Below are 23,780 nucleotides of genomic sequence, written 5' to 3'. Positions count from 1 at the left end.
CCTAGTGGCGCTCAAGTGTGGGTTATGCAACAAATAAACCTCTACTGACACCTAGTGGCGCTCAAGTGTGGGTTATGAAACAAATAAACCTCTACCGACACCTAGTGGTCCTCAAGTGTTCAAGTTTGGTTTATTCGTCACATACATAGTCATACACGGTATAACTCGCAGTGAAATGGTTGAGAGTGCTCTGTCCAAACTGAGGAGAAAAAACAGGGGTGTATAGGGAAATATATATTCTATATATGTACAAAATATATTAACAATGTATGTACAATATATGTATATATACACAATGTACAATGTATATATGGATATGTATAAGTGTATGTACACAATGTACAGTTCCAGCTTACAACTGAATATTTACAGTTACATGGTGGTGGTGGTCCCCACAGTTTATCAGTTTCCCTGATTCAGGGCCCGAATGGCCTGTGGGAAGAAGCTCCTCTTCAGTCTCTCTGTGTTGGTCTTCAGGGAGCGAAAGCGCTTCCCTGACCTCAACAGAGAGAAGAGTCTATTGTTGGGATGGGTGGGGTCCTTCACAATTTTCCTGGCCTTGGTCTGGCACCGCTTGTAGTAGGTGGTCTGCAGGTCAGGAAGTTCCGAGTGAGTGATGCGCTCCCCGTGAGGATGCTCTCGATAGTGCAGGTGTAGAAGTTCCGCAGTACCTTGGAGGGCAGTCTGAAGTCCCTTAGGCGTCTGAGGTGGTAAAGACGCTGACGAGCCTTCTTTGCCAGGGAGTTGGTATGGCGGGACCAGGACAGGTCCTGCGAGATGTGAACACCAAGGTACCTGAAACTGTCTACTCTCTCCACCGTGGTTCCACTGATCCTCACAGGTTGGTAGTGCCGCTCCTGCTTCTTGCTGCAATCCACGATCAGCTCCTTTGTCTTACTGACGTTTAGGAGGAGATTATTTTCCTGGCACCAGTTTTCCAGGTGTTTAATCTCCTCCAGGTAGGCCCTCTCATCGTTGTCCGAGATCAGGCCCATGACAACGGTGTCATCAGCAAACTTGACAATGACGTTAGAGCTGGAAGTGGCTGTGCAGTCATACGTGTGCAGTGAGTAGAGCAGGGGGCTTAGGACACAACCCTGAGGAGCTCCAGTGTGGGGTATGCAACAAATAAACCTCTACTGACACCTAGTGGTGCTCAAGTGTGGGTTATGAAACAAGATCAGTGAAAAAAGGGAATGATTGCAAAGCGAATCTCAAGTGATTGAAAGTAATCATTTATTTAATACGTTATTAAAGATACAAAAACATCACTCCTCAGAAACAGTGCACATTAACAGCTCATCAGGAAACATTCCTGCACAAGTCTCTGATTACCATAAGGGAGGGACAAGCGGCACGCTCTGTTCCCAATGGCCTGCTTCCCCTTCTCTCTCACCTAAGCCAGCCAATGAAGGCACTTCATTTGAGCCGTCAGGCGTGGGTAGCAGGGGGCAGGAAACCACTGTGCTAGGCAGCACGGGTGCAAGGAACGGTTCGGCCACCAGATGGCAGAAAAGTGCAACAACAACAAAAAGGCAAAATAAATTAGGAGGGAATATTGCGTTGAGTTTTGCTTGAGCGTTCAACTGGATCTTTGCTCAGCATAACCAAGAAACACACACATATATTCTAAACAGTCTTAATGTTGTATACGGAAACCTGTGTGTGTGTGCGCACTAACAGTATTTCCCCTGTTAGTGGAGGAGGTTTCTGAATGGCCAAAAGGGCTTAAGACTGTTTAAATAAAAATGATAATCCAGTTCCCAATGGAGGATTAAACAATCTGTAACAAACACACAATTTGACATCTCAGTTTTACAATTTTACATTGAATTCACGTTCCTCTTTACATTAAGAGAAAATGTGGGATTGAGTCTAAATGAATTTCATGTGTAAATTATCACTGAAAATGTACTAGTACAAGAGTCACAGGAGAGCAGCCTGCATTTAGTTACGGTGAGTACGAGGTCTGAGTCTACACTTGTACTGAATTTGTGCTGTTGGTTTATGCACTCTCTCTCTCTCTCTCTCTCTCTCTCTCTCTCTCTCTGTCACTCACACTCTCGCACCACCATTTTAAAAAGCACTCATGCTCCTCCTTCTTCCCTGGGTCAAAGTTCATCTCCGTCCGAGCCGAAGGCACAGGTGACCCCGGAGCCCTTTAACCCGCAGTAGCCGTTCGGCACCTTGTGCAGGTACTGCTGGTGGTGGTCCTCCGCGTAGTAGAAGACCGGGTTCTCTCGGATCTCTGTGGTGATCTCCCCAAAGCCCTTCTGCTTCAGAGCCTGGGAGAGCGAGAGAAGGACAGGGTGAGGGAAGAAGAGAAAGAAGGGAGACAGAACAGACAGCAGAGGAACCAGTGAGAACCTCCAGACGGCCTTGGAGACACCACAGAGTCCAGTCGTTTTGCCTCGTTAGACTTCAGGAGATGAAGCCAACAGGGCCTCCTGTAAAGTGGAAAAGGTACACACGATCTGGTCCACTGGTTCCCAGTCTGGGGGTGGCGGTGGTGGGGATATCTGTCTGACTGTAGCGGAGCCTACTGTAGAAATACAGGGATCCGTGCTGATGACTAGAAGCATGAAACACATATAAGCTCTATAACAGACAATGATAAATGTAATAAACAATACGTACTAGAGTTAGTCCGCATCAGTGTAGTAAACAACACCCTACAATAAGTACTAGAGTTAGTCCGCATCAGTGTAGTAAACACCCTACAATAAGTACTAGTTAGTCTGCATCAGTGTAGTAAACAACACCCTACAATAAGTACTAGAGTTAGTCCGCATCAGTGTAGTAAACAACACCCTACAATAAGTACTAGAGTTAGTCCGCATCAGTGTAGTAAACACCCTACAATAAGTACTAGAGTTAGTCAGCATCAGTGCAGTAAACAACACCCTACAATACGTACTAGAGTTAGTCAGCATCAGTGTAGTAAACAACACCCTACAATAAGTACTAGTTAGTCCGCATCAGTGCAGTAAACAACACCCTACAATAAGTACTAGAGTTAGTCCGCATCAGTGTAGTAAACACCCTACAATAAGTACTAGTTAGTCTGCATCAGTGTAGTAAACAACACCCTACAATAAGTACTAGAGTTAGTCCGCATCAGTGTAGTAAACAACACCCTACAATAAGTACTAGAGTTAGTCCGCATCAGTGTAGTAAACACCCTACAATAAGTACTAGAGTTAGTCAGCATCAGTGCAGTAAACAACACCCTACAATACGTACTAGAGTTAGTCAGCATCAGTGCAGTAAACACCCTACAATAAGTACTAGTTAGTCAACATCAGTGTAGTAAACAACACCCTACAATAAGTACTAGAGTTAGTCAGCATCAGTGCAGTAAACAACACCCTACAATACGTACTAGAGTTAGTCAGCATTAGTGCAGTAAACACCCTACAATAAGTACTAGTTAGTCCGCATCAGTGCAGTAAACAACACCCTACAATAAGTACTAGAGTTAGTCCGCATCAGTGTAGTAAACACCCTACAATAAGTACTAGTTAGTCCGCATCAGTGTAGTAAACAACACCCTACAATAAGTACTAGTTAGTCCGCATCAGTGTAGTAAACAACACCCTACAATAAGTACTAGAGTTAGTCAGCATCAGTGCAGTAAACAACACCCTACAATAAGTACTAAAGTTAGTCAGCATCAGTGTAGTAAACACCCTACAATAAGTACTAGTTAGTCAGCATCAGTGTAGTAAACAACACCCTACAATAAGTACTAGAGTTAGTCAGCATCAGTGTAGTAAACACCCTACAATAAGTACTAGTTAGTCAGCATCAGTGTAGTAAACAACACCCTACAATAAGTACTAGAGTTAGTCCGCATCAGTGTAGTAAACAACACCCTACAATAAGTACTAGAGTTAGTCAGCATCAGTGTAGTAAACACCCTACAATAAGTACTAGTTAGTCAGCATCAGTGTAGTAAACACCCTACAATAAGTACTAGTTAGTCAGCATCAGTGTAGTAAACAACACCCTACAATAAGTACTAGAGTTAGTCCGCATCAGTGCAGTAAACAACACCCTACAATAAGTACTAGAGTTAGTCCGCATCAGTGTAGTAAACACCCTACAATAAGTACTAGAGTTAGTCCGCATCAGTGTAGTAAACACCCTACAATAAGTACTAGAGTTAGTCAGCATCAGTGTAGTAAACAACACCCTACAATAAGTACTAGAGTTAGTCAGCATCAGTGCAGTAAACAACACCCTACAATAAGTACTAGAGTTAGTCAGCATCAGTGTAGTAAACACCCTACAATAAGTACTAGTTAGTCAGCATCAGTGTAGTAAACAACACCCTACAATAAGTACTAGAGTTAGTCAGCATCAGTGTAGTAAACAACACCCTACAATAAGTACTAGAGTTAGTCCGCATCAGTGCAGTAAACAACACCCTACAATAAGTACTAGAGTTAGTCCGCATCAGTGTAGTAAACACCCTACAATAAGTACTAGAGTTAGTCAGCATCAGTGCAGTAAACAACACCCTACAATACGTACTAGAGTTAGTCAGCATCAGTGCAGTAAACACCCTACAATAAGTACTAGAGTTAGTCCGCATCAGTGTAGTAAACACCCTACAATAAGTACTAGAGTTAGTCAGCATCAGTGTAGTAAACAACACCCTACAATAAGTACTAGAGTTAGTCAGCATCAGTGTAGTAAACAACACCCTACAATAAGTACTAGAGTTAGTCCGCATCAGTGCAGTAAACAACACCCTACAATAAGTACTAGAGTTAGTCAGCATCAGTGTAGTAAACAACACCCTACAATAAGTACTAGAGTTAGTCAGCATCAGTGTAGTAAACACCCTACAATAAGTACTAGAGTTAGTCAGCATCAGTGTAGTAAACAATACCCTACAATAAGTACTAGTTAGTCAACATAGGAGCAGGGTCAGAGATCATTTAAATATTCCACAAACAGATGGGTCTTCAGTATTCAATATGACACTCATCATATTCAGATTCACATTTTAAACACTGTGTGTATTTAAAAAGTATTAAATACTACTCATGCTGGTCAATTTCTGGATATTTGTGTGGTTTGACTTTACATACTTGTAACATGTTATGGTAATTCATGATGCATTTCAGAGTGTTTGGGTCTGTGTGTGTGTGTGTGTGTGTGTCTGTCTGTACTTTGATTTCAGAAACTAGCTCCCTCTAGAGGCCACAGTGGAAGTGTTTTGGGTACAGTGGGAGACGCCAGAGGTTTCAAACACACCGTACACCCCCGATAAAAGAGTCGACGTCGGCAGCGCAGTATGCTGGTTGACAACACAGAGGAGAAAAATATCACCTTTATATATCAAGCAATATGTAATTCCACGACTTGGCCACTTGATGGCACTGTGGTATATCCAGTATTACTACAGATGAGCGTGTAGAAGACATACAACCTGCTGGAATGCAAATGATGCCATTAACTTCATCTACAGAGACTGCATCCGTCAAATATTTTATTGTTTATTTACATCAGCATAAAAGCTCATGAGAAAGTTTAAGGCCTCATACATCAAGCAGAATGGGTCTGTATCTCGAACAAGGATGATGGTCCGTAACAACAGTTAAAGGTCTGAGCTAAAAACCTTTACATATTTCATTTGTTTCTTGTTTTTAGGGCCAGATTGTACACACGAAAACTGTTGCGTCAACTGCTGCGAAATGTGTTTAGACTTTAAACATGAATGACAATCAAATTCCTCCCATGTACCTGAATTTCTGAGTGTTTACCCTGCTGTAACACGCCTGACGCAGGTGCGCGTACAAGAGCCTGATCCCAGGTTAGTTGGGACACACTGTACTGAAGACCCGTCTAATTGCAGAATATTTAAAGGACAACTGATCCTGCTCCCTTATTGACTGACTAATTTAGTACTTGTAGGGCATCGTTTATGTTGTTTAACAAACTCTAGCACTTATTGTTGTTTAAGATAAGATATTATGTATTTTGCACTTCTAGGTATCAGCATTCATCCCTGTATTCTACAGTATTCTAGTTCACTGGTATCTTGGACTCTAACCTACTGTACTGTACTAGGATGTGTTCTATGAGTAAATGACAAAGCACTTTTGTAAGTCGCTCTGGATAAAAGCGTAAATGCCGTAAATGTAAACTACAGTGATGTCTGTGTTGATGTCTGCGTTGATGTCTGTGTTAAAGTCTGCGTTGCACTAGACTGCAGTGATATCTGTGTTGAGGTTTGCGTTGTACTAGACTACAGTGATGTTTCTGTTGAGGTCTGTGTTGTACAAGGTCTGTGTTGCAGTGCGAAGGGACCCCAGAAGCAGATTAAGAGTCCAGGTAAGATTCTTAAAAAATAAGCTTTTGTCAGTGGTGTGTCAGTGGTTCAGGTACTGGACTAGTAGTCAGAAGGTTGCCAGTTCAAGTCCCACCAATGCCAGGTTCCCACTGTTGGGCCCCTTTACCCTCAATTGCTTGAATTGTGTTCAGTTATAATTGAAAGTTGCCTTGGTTAACAGTGTGCTGTAACGTAAAAATACTGGACCAAAAATCTGTAGTGTGTATTTTAGAATTTCCACAGAAATCATATACTGTGTGTGTAGTGTTTTAATAAGAACGAGTGTGTGTGTAGTGTGTAATAAGAACGTGTGTGTGTGTGTGTGTAGTGTGTAATAAGAACGTGTGTGTGTATATGTTATAGTGTGTGTATTATAGTGTGTGTATAGGTGTATGTATATCTTATAGTGTGTGTTGGTATATGTGTGTGTGTGGTGTGTGTGTGTGCATGTTGATGTATGTATATGTTATAGTGTGTATGTGTATATTGGTGTATGTATACATTATAGTGTGTGTATGTGTGCGTGTGTATGTTGGTGTACGTATACGTTATAGTGTGTGTGTATGTATGTTGGTGTATGTATACATTATAGTGTGTGTGTGTGTGTATATATATGTTATACAGTGTGTGTATGTGGTTTAGTGCGTGTGTATGTTGGTGTATGTATACGTTATAGTGTGTGTGTGTGTGTGTAGGTTGGTGTATGTGTATGTTATAGTGCGTGTGTGTGTGTTGGCGTGTGTATGTGTTATACAGTGTGTGTGTGTATGTGTGTATGTTGGTGTATGTATATGTTATAGTGTGTGTGTATGTTGGTGTATGTATATGTTATAGTGTGTGTGTAGTTTAGTGTGTGTGTATGTTGGTGTATGTATGTTATAGAGTGTGTGTGTGGTTTATCGTGTGTATGTTGGTGTATGTATACATTATAGTGTGTGTGTGTGTGTGTATATATATATGTTATACAGTGTGTGTATGTGGTTTAGTGTGTGTGTATGTTGGTGTATGTATACGTTAGTGTGTGTGTGTGTGTGTGTGTGTGTGTGTAGGTTGGTGTATGTGTATGTTATAGTGCGTGTGTGTGTGTTGGCGTGTGTATATGTTATACAGTGTGTGTGTGTATGTGTGTATGTTGGTGTATGTATATGTTATAGTGTGTGTGTATGTTGGTGTATGTATATGTTATTGTGTGTGTGTAGTTTAGTGTGTGTATGTTGGTGTATGTTATAGAGTGTGTGTGTGGTTTAGCGTGTGTGTATGTTGGTGTATGTATATGTTATAGTGTGTGTGTGTGGTTTAGCGTGTGTGTATGTTGGTGTATGTATATGTTATAGTGTGTGTGTAGTTTAGTGTGTGTGTATGTTGGTGTATGTATGTGTTAGTGTGTGTGTGTGGTTTAGCGTGTGTGTATGTTGGTGTATGTATATGTTATAGTGTGTGAGTATGTTGGTGTATGTATGTTATAGAGTGTGTGTGTGGTTTAGCGTGTGTGTATGTTGGTGTATGTATGTTATAGTGTGTGTGTATGTTGGTGTATGTATATGTTATAGTGTGTGTGTAGTTTAGCGTGTGTGTATGTTGGTGTATGTATATGTTATAGTGTGTGTGTATGTTGGTGTATGTATGTTATAGAGTGTGTGTGTGGTTTAGCGTGTGTGTATGTTGGTGTATGTATGTTATAGTGTGTGTGTATGTTGGTGTATGTATATGTTATAGTGTGTGTGTATGTTGGTGTATGTATATGTTATAGTGTGTGTGTATGTTGGTGTATGTATGTTAGAGTGTGTGTGTGGTTTAGCGTGTGTGTATGTTGGTGTATGTATATGTTATAGTGTGTGTGTATGTTGGTGTATGTATGTTATAGAGTGTGTGTGTGGTTTAGCGTGTGTGTATGTTGGTGTATGTATATGTTATAGTGTGTGTGTAGTTTAGTGTGTGTGTATGTTGGTGTATGTATGTTATAGAGTGTGTGTGTGGTTTAGCGTGTGTGTATGTTGGTGTATGTATATGTTATAGTGTGTGTGTATGTTGGTGTATGTATATGTTATTGTGTGTGTGTAGTTTAATGTGTGTGTATGTTGGTGTATGTATGTTATAGAGTGTGTGTGTGGTTTAGCGTGTGTGTATGTTGGTGTATGTATATGTTATAGTGTGTGTGTATGTTGGTGTATGTATATGTTATAGTGTGTGTGTAGTTTAGTGTGTGTGTATGTTGGTGTATGTATGTTATAGAGTGTGTGTGTGGTTTAGCGTGTGTGTATGTTGGTGTATGTATATGTTATTGTGTGTGTGGTTTAGTGTGTGTGTATGTTGGTATATGTATATGTTATAGTGTGTGTGTATGTTGGTGTATGTATATGTTATTGTGTGTGTGTAGTTTAATGTGTGTGTATGTTGGTGTATGTATGTTATAGAGTGTGTGTGGTTTAGCGTGTGTGTATGTTGGTGTATGTATATGTTATAGTGTGTGTGTATGTTGGTGTATGTATATGTTATAGTGTGTGTGTAGTTTAGTGTGTGTGTATGTTGGTGTATGTATGTTATAGAGTGTGTGTGTGGTTTAGCGTGTGTGTATGTTGGTGTATGTATATGTTATAGTGTGTGTGTATGTTGGTGTATGTATATGTTATTGTGTGTGTGTAGTTTAGTGTGTGTGTATGTTGGTGTATGTATGTTATAGAGTGTGTGTGTGGTTTAGCGTGTGTGTATGTTGGTATATGTATATGTTATAGTGTGTGTGTATGTTGGTGTATGTATATGTTATTGTGTGTGTGTAGTTTAGTGTGTGTGTATGTTGGTGTATGTATATGTTATTGTGTGTGTGGTTTAGTGTGTGTGTATGTTGGTATATGTATATGTTATAGTGTGTGTGTATGTTGGTGTATGTATATGTTATAGTGTGTGTGTAGTTTAGTGTGTGTGTATGTTGGTGTATGTATATGTTATAGTGTGTGTGTATGTTGGTGTATGTATATGTTATAGTGTGTGTGTATGTTGGTGTATGTATATGTTATTGTGTGTGTGTAGTTTAATGTGTGTGTATGTTGGTATATGTATATGTTATAGTGTGTGTGTATGTTGGTATATGTATATGTTATAGTGTGTGTGTATGTTGGTGTATGTATATGTTATAGTGTGTGTGTATGTTGTGTATGTATGTTATAGAGTGTGTGTGGTTTAGCGTGTGTGTATGTTGGTGTATGTATATGTTATAGTGTGTGTGTATGTTGGTGTATGTATATGTTATTGTGTGTGTGTAGTTTAGTGTGTGTGTATGTTGGTGTATGTATGTTATAGAGTGTGTGTGTGGTTTAGCGTGTGTGTATGTTGGTGTATGTATATGTTATAGTGTGTGTGTAGTTTAGTGTGTGTGTATGTTGGTGTATGTATGTTATAGAGTGTGTGTGGTTTAGCGTGTGTGTATGTTGGTGTATGTATATGTTATAGTGTGTGTGTATGTTGGTGTATGTATATGTTATTGTGTGTGTGTAGTTTAGTGTGTGTGTATGTTGGTGTATGTATGTTATAGAGTGTGTGTGTGGTTTAGCGTGTGTGTATGTTGGTATATGTATATGTTATAGTGTGTGTGTGTATGTTGGTGTATGTATATGTTATTGTGTGTGTGGTTTAGTGTGTGTGTATGTTGGTATATGTATATGTTATAGTGTGTGTGTATGTTGGTATATGTATATGTTATAGTGTGTGTGTATGTTGGTGTATGTATATGTTATAGTGTGTGTGTATGTTGGTGTATGTATGTTATAGAGTGTGTGTGGTTTAGCGTGTGTGTATGTTGGTGTATGTATATGTTATAGTGTGTGTGTATGTTGGTGTATGTATATGTTATTGTGTGTGTGTAGTTTAGTGTGTGTGTATGTTGGTGTATGTATGTTATAGAGTGTGTGTGTGGTTTAGCGTGTGTGTATGTTGGTGTATGTATATGTTATAGTGTGTGTGTAGTTTAGTGTGTGTGTATGTTGGTGTATGTATGTGTTAGTGTGTGTGTGTGGTTTAGCGTGTGTGTATGTTGGTGTATGTATATGTTATAGTGTGTGAGTATGTTGGTGTATGTATGTTATAGAGTGTGTGTGTGGTTTAGCGTGTGTGTATGTTGGTGTATGTATGTTATAGTGTGTGTGTATGTTGGTGTATGTATATGTTATAGTGTGTGTGTATGTTGGTGTATGTATATGTTATAGTGTGTGTGTAGTTTAGTGTGTGTGTATGTTGGTGTATGTATGTTATAGAGTGTGTGTGTGGTTTAGCGTGTGTGTATGTTGGTGTATGTATATGTTATAGTGTGTGTGGTTTAGTGTGTGTGTATGTTGGTGTATGTATGTTATAGAGTGTGTGTGGTTTAGCGTGTGTGTATGTTGGTGTATGTATATGTTATAGTGTGTGTGTATGTTGGTGTATGTATGTTATAGAGTGTGTGTGTGGTTTAGCGTGTGTGTATGTTGGTGTATGTATATGTTATAGTGTGTGTGTAGTTTAGTGTGTGTGTATGTTGGTGTATGTATGTTATAGAGTGTGTGTGTGGTTTAGCGTGTGTGTATGTTGGTGTATGTATATGTTATAGTGTGTGTAGTTTAGTGTGTGTGTATGTTGGTGTATGTATGTTATAGAGTGTGTGTGTGGTTTAGCGTGTGTGTATGTTGGTATATGTATATGTTATAGTGTGTGTGTATGTTGGTATATGTATATGTTATAGTGTGTGTGTATGTTGGTGTATGTATGTTATAGAGTGTGTGTGTGGTTTAGCGTGTGTGTATGTTGGTGTATGTATATGTTATAGTGTGTGTGTAGTTTAGTGTGTGTGTATGTTGGTGTATGTATGTTATAGAGTGTGTGTGTGGTTTAGCGTGTGTGTATGTTGGTGTATGTATATGTTATAGTGTGTGTGGTTTAGTGTGTATTCCCCACTCTCAAGCTATCCTGCGCATACACACACAGAAAACAGTGCCAAAGAAAAACCAATCCTCTGCCATTACACTTTGCCATTTTCACATTGTGTGTGGGTGTGTGTGTGTGTGCGCACCATGGTCACTGTGGCTTTTGACAGCTCATGGCCTCTGGTGGCCTGATCTCATCACGTTTGCTAAACCACAGCTGCCTCCATGAGCATGACCTCTGACCTTTACCCTCCCAAGACCAAGGCCATAAGGCAGGCTTGTCTCAAGGCAACATCCCCCTCGAACCCCCCAATCAGGCTTGAACCTTATAGAACATGACCAGTGACCTCAGGGGTGGCAGGATACCATGGCAACATGACCAATGACCTCAGGATACCATGGCAACATTTTTGCCGCCAAACTACCAAACACAAAGAGCAATGGCTGTGTCAGTTATAAACACCACACGTTGTGAATGTGTCATGAGGACAAACCAAACCTGAGAAGGACAGACAGTCTGACCCAAGACAGACGATGACGTTCAGACTGTTACGGAGCCGCGTTACTGTTACATTATTAGTCACATCTGTTACTTTATTAGTGTTTTATGGTTTATGTCTGTTACATTATTAGTGTTTTATGTTTCATGTCTGTTACGTTATTAGTGTTTGATGTTTCATGTCTGCTACAGACCTGACATAACAGACATGAAACAGACATGAAACATCAAACACTAATAACGTAACAGACATGAAACATACAATACATACACCAACATACACACACACAAAACCACACGCACACACTGTATAACATACATACACACACACACACACTAAAAAACATACACACACATCCTATAATGTATACGTACACCAACATACACACACACTAAACCACATACATACACACTGTAACATATACATACACCAGCATACACACGCACAGTGAACAACACACACATACGGTATAACATACATACACCAACACACACACACACAGTTTAACATATACACACACCAACATACATTAGTGTGTGTATGTGTATATACATGGAGAACCTCACAGAATCACAGACGGTGGAGAACCTCACAGCACAAAATGCACATTTTTTTTTGTAAAATATTCCAGAAAGCCAATACCAGAACTAAATGTAGTAAACGTATCTTTTTCAGACCACTCCACAAAGCTGCTTGGATTTACCATTTCACAGGTAGGTGTGTGTGTGTGTGTGTACTCTGTTTTACTGTAGAGAACAAATGTTCACACACTGACAAAAACATTGGTGATTTTGACGTCAGGAGTTGGTGTAAACGTACACACCGTATACACACAGCATATATAGTTAGAGGCTTAAAGTAAAGCCCCCATAGAGAGAGTAACCCGTGTGTTTGTGTGTGTCAGTCAGTTTCAGATTTAGCAAGGACAGTATTGTGTAGTGTGTGTGTGTGTGTGTGTGTGTGTGTGTGTGTGTGTGTGTGTAGTGTGTGAGTGAGTGAGTGTGTGTGTGTGTGTGAGTGTGTGTGTGTGTGTGTGAGTGTGAGTGTGTGTGTGAGTGTGTGTGTGTAGTGTGTGTGTGTGTGTGTGTGTGTAGTGTGTGAGTGTGTGTGTAGTGTGTGTGTGTGTGTGTGTGTGTGTGTGTGTGTGTACCTGCTGGTAAGCGTCTCTACTCTTCATGGCCAGCTCCTGCTGTTCTGGACTGTATGTGTAGATAGCAGAGCGATACTGTGTGCCTCTATCATTTCCCTGAGACATACCTGAGAGAGAGAGAGAGAGAGAGAGAGAGAGAGAGAGAGAGAGAGAGGGAGAGAGAGAGAGAGAGGGTGAGAGAGAGAGAGAGAGAGAGAGAGAGGGTGAGAGAGAGAGAGGGAGAGAGAGAGAGGGAGAGAGGGAGAGAGAGAGAGAGGGAGAGAGAGGGTGAGAGAGAGAGAGAGAGAGAGAGAGAGAGAGAGAGGGAGAGAGAGAGAGAGAGGGAGAGAGAGAGAGAGAGGGAGAGAGAGAGGGAGAGAGAGAGAGGGAGAGAGAGAGAGAGGGAGAGAGAGGAGCAAGAGAGAGAGAGGGAGAGAGAGAGAGAGGAGAGAGAGAGAGAGAGAGAGGAGAGAGAGAGAGAGAGGGAGAGAGAGAGGGAGAGAGAGAGGGAGAGAGAGAGGTGGGGGGGGGAGATCATCATAAATCCTCAGTGAGCTCCAGCTAGAACTGAGCAATGTCACACCGTGACATCTCTTCCTGTTTCCTGTATCTTTCTCGTTCCACTGTATCACCTTTCATACACACACACACACACACACACACACACACACACACACACAGAATGGTGTGTGTGTGTGTGTGTGTGTGTGAGAAATGAGAAGGCTGAATTCTCTTCTCAGTGGTGATGACTGCAGGGTGATGACAGCGTTCCAGCGTTCCGTGGATTTCTCCAGCTATGTCCCAACATTCCACCTATGACATAGTTAGTGGCATTTCCAGACTGAGTACCAGGATGTGGTGTGGTGTGTATGCGTGATCCCTGTATCTGCGTTTGTGTATGCAGGATCCGTGTGTGTGTGGGGGGACTCCATGCCCAGTGCACCAGGGTCAGCCTGTATTTCTGTGTGTGTGTGTGTGCACCAGGGTCAGCCTGTATTTCTGTGTGTGTGTGTGTGTGTGTGTGTGTGCGTGCGTGTTTCTGTGTTTCCGTGCTCCTGTATTTCTATACATTTGTACATGGTTTATGCACTTCCATGTTGATATTAATTACGTTATGCTGAGTGTGTGTGTGTGTTAATGCAGCATGCATGCCCAGTGGGTAGACTGATGCAGTGTGTGTCTAAAAGCAAGAAGCTTATAAGAAGTGCTGCAAAGTAAAAGTTATTTTTACTACTCTTACATAACACACTCACACACACACACAAACAAAAACAGACAAAATCGTTGATGGCAATGCATTACTATGTCCGAGAGAGAGGACCAGAGGTGTACAGGTCCGTCTGTGTGTGTGTGTGTGTGTGTGTGTGTAACCCTGCCATGGTTTCACAGGGATGTTAAAGAGAAACATGATGTTCTGATTGGACCCCAACCAAACAACCCATAATTCTATTTCTGTATCTATTCCTGCTGTATTTGTCTTTACCACATCTCTCTCTCCCTTTCTCTCTCTCTCTCTCTCTCTCTTTCTCTCACTCCCTCCCTCCCTCTCTCTCTCTCTCTCTCCCCGAGCACAGGAAGAGGTATCCATCTGATTGCTATCATATCTAACACTAAAACGTGATTAGCACTGTGTTTTGGCTGCAGTGACTGACGCGTGTTTACGTCTTTACACTGTACATTTTTACGCCACGTCACGTTTTTTGCTCTTTAAGTTGTTCCAATACTCAACGAGAACTGGACAAAGTGTTTGAATGCCCAGACACACACACACACACTCACTCTGACTCTCACTCTCTGATTCCATTGTTTCTACTCCTCCACTCACTCACTCACTCTCACTCTCTTCCTCCATATCCAATCTCCATAAATTAGCCGGGCCAGGCTGGCATGATCGACGGCTCGTAATGAATCCGCCCCGCGCGGCCCCCCAGGGGCAGAGACGGGTCGGGGGTCACTCCTCGCGAGGCGCCCCTCCCCCCCCTCGTTTCTCTGGCCTCTTTTGTTGTTGTTTTGGTTAGTGAAGGCTGTGATGACAGCAACCCATCGCAAAATTAACGCGGCCGGGTGTCAAAGCCGAGGTTGCAAAAACACATTTTAAGGGCGTAGTAAGGAGGTCCCAAAATAGTGGGACAAAACAAAAATGAAAACAACAACAAACAGCGCAGACAACATCCAGGGCCTAAAGGCACAGTTGAAATACACAGTCACGAGCACACCTGAAATTCTGAAACACCTGCAGATCCGCAGGACACACCAAGAAGAAGGAACACACACACGAGAAAATAACGGCTGCTCTGCATGTCAGATCAGCGATTGCTAAGAGCTCGTACTAGACCTCCGTGGAACAGGGCTGACCCCAGAGCAGCAGTGACAGAGCTCTGCTCTCACGGACACTGAGAGAAAGTTTTGATATTAACGCTGTGTGCATTGCTGAAGAGATACGACGGACGCCATCTTGCCTCTCTTCCATAAGGCGCGCGCACACATGCACGCACCCACACGCGCGCGCACCCCCACACACACCCCCACACACGCGCGCACACACCCACACACACCCCCACACACAAATGCACACTTTGATTTGCTGTTGTGTGCGTGTGTATGTGTGTGTGTGTGTTTGTACGTGTGTGAAAGAGAGAGGCAGAGAGAGGGGGAGTCAATCTCTTCTCTCATTCCAGAGAGGCTGAGAAGACGAGTAAGTGGGAGATGGAGGGATGGAGACAGTGACTAAGAGATAAAAGAGGAGAGTAGGGATCAGTGGGCCACCTCGGAGATCGGAACATTCCGGAACTGTGGAGGGTGATGGGGGCCTGTGATGAGAGGAGAAGAGAGCAGAGCACGCGCGCGTGTGTGTGTGTGTGTGTGTACATGCGTGCGTGCATATATATGCATGCGTGTGTGTGTGTGTGTGTACATGCGTGCGTGCATATATATGCATGCGTGTGTGTGTGTGTGTACATGCGTGCGTGCATATATATGCATGCGTGTGTGTGTGTGTACATGCGTGCATGCATATATATGCGTGCGTGCATATATATGCATGCGTGTGTGTGCATGCGTGCGTGCATATATATGCATGCGTGTGTGTGTGTATACATGCGTGCGTGCATATATATGCGTGGGTGTGTGTGTATACATGCGTGTGTGCATATATATGCATGGGTGTGTGTGTATACATGCGTGTGTGCATATATATGCATGCGTGTGTGTGTATACATGCGTGCGTGCGTATATATGCATGCGTGTGTGTATACATGTGTGTGTGTGTATATATGCATGCGTGTGTGTGTACATGCGTGCGTGCATATATATGCATGCGTGTGTGTGTACATGCGTGCGTGCATATATATGCATGCGTGTGTGTGTATACATGCGTGCGTGCATATATATGCATGTGTGTGTGTGTATACATGCATGAGTGCATATATATGCATGCGTGTGTGTGTATACATGCGTGCGTGCATATATATGCATGCGTGTGTGTGTATATATACATGTGTGTGTGCATATATATGCATGCGTGTGTGTGTATTCAGCTGTCACCTCAGTTCTTCTGTATTTGTATCTGTGTTTCGTTTTCACCCATAAGAGCTAAACAGGAGCCCAAATGCTGTCGTCACAGCAGAACACATAACACATGCGTGTAACGTGTGTCTCGCGTGTGCTCGGCAGGCTATGGCCTACACACCCAGAGCAAGAGACATGAGGGTACAAAGGAGCATGTGTGGGACTCTCTGATTGGCTGAAAATGTTGCTATCCCAGCCATGATTGGTTGGTTTTCAAATCACGCTGCTGAATACAGAAGCCATTGAACTGAGACCGGCTGAATACACAGGACTGGTAACACACACACACACACGCATGCATATATAACATATGTATATACACACACACACACACACACACACCGTACAGAGACAGGGTGATATCAGAGTTCATGCAGAAATCGCAGGAAACAGGATCTCTGGAGACTACCCAGCATGCACCAGGGAGCTCTGTAAGGTAAGGGTTCAGGACGATCGAGGAGAAATGACACGGGTCTGTCCCTTCCGGGTGAAGAGGCAGCTGCGAAGAAGACCGTTTGTTCACAGGTGGCAAAAAGTCAGGACTGTCAGTTCCAAGGCCAGAAGAAGAGATGTTGTAAATAGATTAATGGATGAATACATGGAAAAGCAGAATCTGGGGTACAGAGAGCAAGAGAGAGAGAAGTCAGGCTTTACTGGCGTTTTTCTGACAACCTCTCCCTTTTCTCGGTCTGGTCTCTCTCTCTTTCGCTCTCTGTCTGTCCTGTTATACAGTAAAAGGAACATAACTTGAGGAAGCAGAGAGTAGGAATGTGTGTGTGTGTGTGTGTGTCGCTACCTTGAGTCGGGTCATGGCTTTCCCAGAACACCTTGAGCAGTTGAGTCAGGCTGACATCTCTCTGACTGTAAACGACCCTCACCACCTCTGTGTGGCCCGTCAGACCTACCAGACACAACACACACACGACATGCACTGGCTGGTAAGAGATGATCAGGATTAACGTTCTAGAGCCGTGGTCAGGAACACCAAAAAACAACAAGAAAACTGAAAAAGAGTGAATGAGTGCAGATTCAGTCTTCCAGCACTAGTCAGGAAGCCAGTGCTTTTACACACACAGACACACACACACATCTCCACAATTACGATACATAAAAGGCATTAGACATCCACCTGCAGGCTATAAACCCCAAACCCTAGTTCCTAACCCTTATTCCTACCTCTGGATCACAGAATATTCCAGAAAGGAATGCTACTTGTGACCAAAGAAGAATGTCACCTATTAACGTGTACAATCTATAAGATTGCGCATACATTGTCACACACACAAACTTAAGACTCTTATGCACACATACTCATGCGCGTGTATACACACACACACACTGCAGCTGTGCCTGCTTGCCTACTACTAGGTCATGTAACAGAGGGGAGAGAGAGAGAGAGAGAGAGAGAGAGAGAGAGAGAGGAGAGAGAGAGAGAGAGAGAGGAGAGAGAGAGAGAGAGAGAGAGAGAGAGAGAGAGAGAGAGAGAGAGAGAGAGAGAGAGAGAGAGAGAGAGAGAGAGAGACCGACTTTATATGACCCAATCCCTGATTATTCAGAGGTACTGGGGTGTGTGTAACTCACCTGAACACACCTCCTGGTAGGTGGGGTTGGGTGTGAACCCGCCCGCGTAGCCCACCTGAGTGGAGAACACTCCACAGATGTTCCAAAAGCGTCTCTCTGCGCCCCAAAAACAGCCCATACCTGCACAGACACACCCCAGCCATCAGGAGCGGACACACGTGGGCACGCCTGCTGACCAACACCAGAGCTGGAAATGAACCCCAGGGCCTTCCACACAGACAGCGAGAAAAACCTCCGAGTTCAACATAACGTGGTACTGATTTGGAGTCTTCCTGCAGCATCTGTACTAGACACTAGGATAACACAGATGAGCCAGATTAACCTCAGAAACAAAACACAGATTGAGATTCCCTGGATTAATGAGATGGCTTTAAATCATTTGATTAAAGTATTTGAAAAGACAATGCCCTGCTGCATTATGGGTACGCACTGTAGCCAGACAATGCCCTGCTGCATTATGGGTACATGCTGTAGCCAGACAGTATCCAACTGCTTCATGTACAAGTCTCATATGTGATGTGTGCATGTTGTAACCCACCAAACATAATCATCTCCATTCCCTCCGGGAAAGGTTCCACTGTTGGCCTCCCTGTAGCTGCATGTTTCACTAGAGACAGAGAGGGAGGGCGATTATTACAGTTTTAAAGCTCTGCAGTACCAGGAGAACAGTCCCCCCCCCCCACACACACACGCATATAATCTTTATTATTATTATCAGTTATAGAGGTAACAGTAATGGTTATAGGAGTATTGTAGTAGTAGTAGTGTTGTGTATTATATCTTTTGTTTAAAATGTTCTTGATCAAAGCTTTGTCAATACAAATGTGAATATTTGTCATACCAATAAAGCACCAATTAACTGAATTGAGAGAATTTTTAATGAATTTTAACAAAGACCAATATTAATCAATACCGTGCTTCACATATTTTCAAACCGATCCTCAACATCGAACCCACGAACAAGAGAGAATCCGTTTTCCCTCCATGTCTGAACACCATTCCAGTTCAAACCACCTTTTCCAGATTTCCCACCATTTTATTCAAATTATAAATCACAAGTTTCACTTGCCCCAAAATAAAATTCAGTATTTAACATTTCAACCAGTCCCTTATTGTGTATCCAGCACCAGAGAGAGAGAGAGAGAGAGAGAGAGAGAGAGAGAGAGAGAGAGAGAGAGAGAGAGAGAGAGAGAGAGACTTTTAGCATGCGTTTATTCTGGTCTGTAGTGTATGCTGGTATCTTTAGTTTGTGTGTAGTGCTGGAACTGGGTGTCGTTGTCTGTTGTCTGGTCTGCCGAAGCTAAGCTGGATCAGAGAAGAATCCGTCACAGTGGGAAACACAAACGATTACAGCAGTGATAACCCCCTCCTACACACACACACACACACACACACAACCAACCGTAGCCCTGGTGATTTAAATAGAAACATATCAACATATTAACATGTATGTAGAAGTGGAACTGAGTAAATAAATAAATAAGTTGTGCTCATACTGTGAATGGGACCAGTAGTTTACTTCCTGATACACATGTACACACACACAATCACCTTGCACACCATTTGCTGGTGTGTGGCTGATCTAAACTTGCTTTAAATCAAGGCTTATCCAATCAGGAGAGAGCAGAAAGAAGAGACCCAGTCTCTCTCTCTAGTCTCTCCTCCTTGTGATCTCCACTCACACACTCGGAGCTTCACCCTCGTTCCTCCACATTCCCATAATTAATTTCCCTCACTCACTATCTCTTCATAGAGCCACAAACACACACTTATATATACACACACACGCTGAGCTCTGGCAGTCCAGGCAATACCAGCCTGTCTGCTTTCACTGCAAGTGGTGGTACCAGTCAGTGTGTGCAGCCACACCACACTGCCAATCGACCGCATCCAGCAGGGGGGGCCCGGAGAGAGAGAGAGAGAGAGAGAGGCACAGACACAAAGAAGATGCAGAGAGAGAAAGACAAAAACAGAGAAGGCAAGCGAGCCTTTTCCCCCGTTTTCTTTCCCGGAAAGTGCTTCCGTGTTACAAAGTCCCAAGATGGAAATAAAATCCACAATGGACAAAACCAGCAGACAACCGGAATGCTCTGAATCGCTCCGGATGGAACGACATTCATCACCTAGCCGGGACCCGCGGGTAGACAGGATGGCCGCGTCTCCTACGTCGATCCCGCACGACCTCGAGATAAAGATGGACTGTTGGAGTACCGTAGCTTCCGGTCTGCCCGGGTTCTGCTGCTTTGCTGCAACACCATGCTGTCGGTTTATAGCTGTGGAGGGAGGCCAACACACGGGGGTCGGTGTGCGGTGTAAAGGTGGGCATATGGTCTGGAAGTCCTGGCTGTGTTCACAGCCTCCGGATCCTGCGTAGGCGCTGTGTGCCCTTTCTTCCGGAACGTTCTGCTGCGTTCGACGGGCGGTGTACTAAATTAGCTGAATGTGGAGGCATCACTGAGCGATTAGAGGATTTTTGTGCAAACAACATTACGATCAAATCAATTGATTAATAGAAACGTATCGGGACTGAAGAGAGTGCGACCACTTCCCTGATCCACTCGAGCTCATACACACTACACATACGATGAAAAATAGCTAAGAAATAAAAACCCAACAAAACAACAAACCAAGCAGCACTAAACCCCTGTATTCTCTCACACTACAGAGCCCTCGGTTAGTGCCACAACAGCTTGGCTGTAGGTAAAATTTGGTTTATATGGACTGTGGATTTCCCCGGACTGGTCCGGTCCGTCTGGTTCTTATATCGCTACCACGGCAGGAGGGGAGGGACACATCTGGCACCGCCCTGGTGGACCAAGAGGAAACGGCAGGCACTTAGCAGATTGATCTAAAAACAGTCCAGGTTCCTGCAATCACCCACGAACTCCACAGGAAGAACAGCAGCCTGCCAGATACTGCTCATACCACATGGTGTACTCACCCCAGTATCCAGGCAACCATTTCTGGTTGCCATGGAGAGGAGTAACCCCCCCCCCGCCCCCGCCTCTCCAACTTCCCCCATCTCACCCTCAGAGCTAACGTTGGCAAGATGGGAGTCATGTAGGTATGGAGGAACAGCACGGGAATTATGGTGATATAAACGCACGCATACACAGGAGGTCTGGTGTGTGATGAGGGCTACAGTAGTCTAAACTGGCAGACAGAGACACAGCCAAACACTTTGCCTGACAATCAGGTTTATCTTTGTGCCGCAGAGCCTGTGGGAAAGTTACCCCACTAAGTCACCTTCTCAAACTCTGAAGCGATCAGAAGCGACACCTTTTTAAATGCAGAGACGATGCGACTTCCACTCCAGCAGCACAGTAGCCTCGTGCACGAGAAGCCACACTGGGCGGTGCAGAGGTCGGGCGTGCGCGTGGTTTTCTTCCTGAGGACCACGACACTGAGCGAGCAACACACTCGCAGCTGCGCGCTGACGGCACGAGCCCTCTCACACACACACACACACACACCGTGACGCGCGGGATTACAAGCCCCAATTAGGCGCGCGGGCCCGGGTGGAATCTGCGAGCGCGACCTAAGCAGTCCGCGCGGGCTGTCTGCTCAGACCTGGTCTGCAAACGTCCCCCACGGCGCGGGCGGAGCCTTCAAGCGCAACGTGCGCAGATGGCGCTCCGACCGTCGCGAAGCACCAAACCTCCCACGACTCTCGGCGCTGCGCGAGGCACATCACGCGAAAGGGGAAGCAAAAAATAAAGCCGCGGAGGCAAAAGGCGCGTGGCCTCCCGTGACGTCACGGCCTCGCGAGCGTTTCGGCCTGCTCGACGATAACGCCGTGCGTGCGCAGGGCAGCAGATTGCGAGCGCAGCGGTTGTGCGGGATCCTAACGCGCGAGGAGTGCGTTACCTGCCACGGCCAATTTCTCCTCCCTGCCGCTGAGAGCTCGCGCCTGCGTGGGCAGGACGCTCCTGTGGGCCATGCTGAAGCGCGCGCGTGTACACGCCAGCCTGCAGAGACGCGTCAGTAAGCACGACTTCCGCGACGTGTCACGAGGGCGAGACGTAGCGCGTGGCATTCTGGGAGGGAGACGCGGCGGAGTCGTAACGCTCGTGAATATTCATGCGCATCGAGCTGAATTTTAAGCAGGCCGAGGCGCAGAAGCCTCTCGTGCAGTATGGGCGGGTATGAGATGAAATTAAAATAAATATGCACGTTAAGAAAGGCGTTCGGCATGCAAATTAGCCAGCAGGCCCCGCCCCCTGTCTGTCGGAGTCGCAGAACGGACTAAGAATTTGCATCTGGAACCAATGAATCATTGTTATTTATCTAAATGTAAATATTTGCATTCGTGTCTGGCATCGGGCGTCCTTATTAATGAGTGACGCATTTACAGAATGCAGACGTGCATAATGCTGTCCATGGCTTTGTCCCTGGCCACTAGAGATCCACCAAAAACATGATTTCACTGTACAGTCTGTAGTCGTCACTAAAGACCTGAGTAATGGCGTGAAACGTTTTTAATTTTTCTAGAACCATTGTGCCACATTTGGTGCATCACTTAGCTAATGCATGTAGAACTTGGCTACATTGGCTACATATGCATAAGAGAATTAAATGTGAGTTGAAAGTCATTTTCCATAAGATATATATATATATATATATATATATATATATATATATATATATATATATATATATATATATATATATATATATATATATATATTACTACATATATAGTGGTTTGATGTTTCAAGACAAACTGATAAAGATACTTTTTTAAAAATTTGTATAAGATATTAAATCTGCAATCAGTAACTTTCTATAACCAAATTACATGCCATACTTTATTAGTTAACATACTTTATTAATTATTAATTACATACCAGCCAATATTCCAGAGTTTCAGGTTTTAATATTTCATTTTTCATTTTATTTGGCTGTTTTATGTTGTTGCAATCGTCAGCCCACGCACGCACGCACGCACGCACGCACGCACGCATCTCATCTAAACACTGACATCACTGACTACCATAAAAAGAGGCAGTGGACTGTTTGGTGTTTTAGCGTAATTGTCGCTCTGGTGGTCTCACATGAGTGGGGGCCGTAATTAAAATGAGAAATCATGCGTCATTCCTAAAAACTCTCTTTCCTTACTTTACTGCCCCACACACCTATTCTCTCTCTCTCTCTCTCTCTCTCTCTCTCTCTCTCTCTCTCTCTCTCTCTCTCTACCACTCTTTCGTTCACCCAAATAATCCGTTTTAATCCAAATCGTTAATGAAATTACAGTCTATGCTTCTGGTGCACTTCTCCTTTTAGTAAATCAATCACAACTGAGAATGAATGTTTAAATGCTAAATGTTTATTTTCCTTTTTCCCTGGATGCATTTGAAGAGAAGTAGAAATGATTGTCTTTTTGAATAATAAAGTAGTAGGTTTACTTACGCACGTCCTTGTAGAGAAAAGGTCTACCACATTCCTTTGGTTATTTTAAGTCTGCTGCTTGGCTACATATCGCTACATATTATAGGTCAAATAAACAGCTTATTTGTGTTTGGCTTTTGAGAAGATATTGGACATTAAAGATCGATATAAAAACACTGATACAACATCAATAAAAGCTTAAGGTTCAGGAAAACTCCTAAGTAACCGGTCAGTTGTGCATTTTCCTGGCTGCGGTCCTGCACTGGGGTTAGCTCATCAGCGTCTTAGCTCATTAGCAGGCGGCTGGTTTGTCTGAGAGACGGAAGCCTGACTCTCAGCACTGAGGCCTGGCTGAGCCGCCCCTACACGCCACACGGATT

At 43.6% G+C, this 23,780-nt stretch overlaps 1 protein-coding gene across 4 annotated transcripts; it reads right to left on the bottom strand.

Annotated features, from left to right (window-relative positions):
* Positions 1 to 1,219: 1,219 nt before the first annotated feature.
* msrab (methionine sulfoxide reductase Ab) lies at positions 1,220 to 23,780 on the bottom strand. Of its 4 annotated transcripts, XM_035532973.2 has the most exons (7): positions 21,880 to 22,108; positions 20,136 to 20,285; positions 18,551 to 18,619; positions 18,013 to 18,132; positions 17,228 to 17,332; positions 12,886 to 12,992; positions 1,220 to 2,285 (listed from the first exon to the last, which is right to left on the bottom strand). In XM_035532973.2, exons 1-7 carry the CDS (start codon positions 22,046 to 22,048, stop codon positions 2,112 to 2,114), a joined length of 894 nt encoding a protein of 297 aa, XP_035388866.2. In that variant the 5' UTR covers positions 22,049 to 22,108; the 3' UTR covers positions 1,220 to 2,111. The 4 variants fall into 4 exon arrangements, with proteins under 4 accessions (XP_035388866.2, XP_081577864.1, XP_035388867.2 ...); XM_081721738.1 differs by lacking the exons at positions 20,136 to 20,285; positions 21,880 to 22,108 and adding an exon at positions 23,422 to 23,780; XM_035532974.2 differs by lacking the exon at positions 20,136 to 20,285 and having other exon boundaries at positions 21,880 to 22,051.

The sequence above is a fragment of the Electrophorus electricus genome, chromosome 10 (genome assembly GCF_041902795.1).
Source record: "Electrophorus electricus isolate QZ-2024a chromosome 10, ASM4190279v1, whole genome shotgun sequence".
NCBI lineage: Eukaryota > Metazoa > Chordata > Actinopteri > Gymnotiformes > Gymnotidae > Electrophorus > Electrophorus electricus.
The sequence above is the reverse complement of the archived record's forward strand: the minus strand, read 5'-3'. Positions and strand labels throughout refer to the sequence as shown.

Coding starts and splice junctions, on each gene's coding strand:
- msrab (XM_035532973.2), bottom strand. CDS start 22,048: ATGCCACGCGCTACGTCTCGCCCTCGTGACACGTCGCGGAAGTCGTGC. Junction 20,286..21,879: donor GGAGAAATTGGCCGTGGCAG/GTAACGCACTCC, acceptor CTCCCTCCACAG/CTATAAACCGACAGCATGGT. Junction 12,993..17,227: donor AAGCCATGACCCGACTCAAG/GTAGCGACACAC, acceptor TCTCTCTCTCAG/GTATGTCTCAGGGAAATGAT.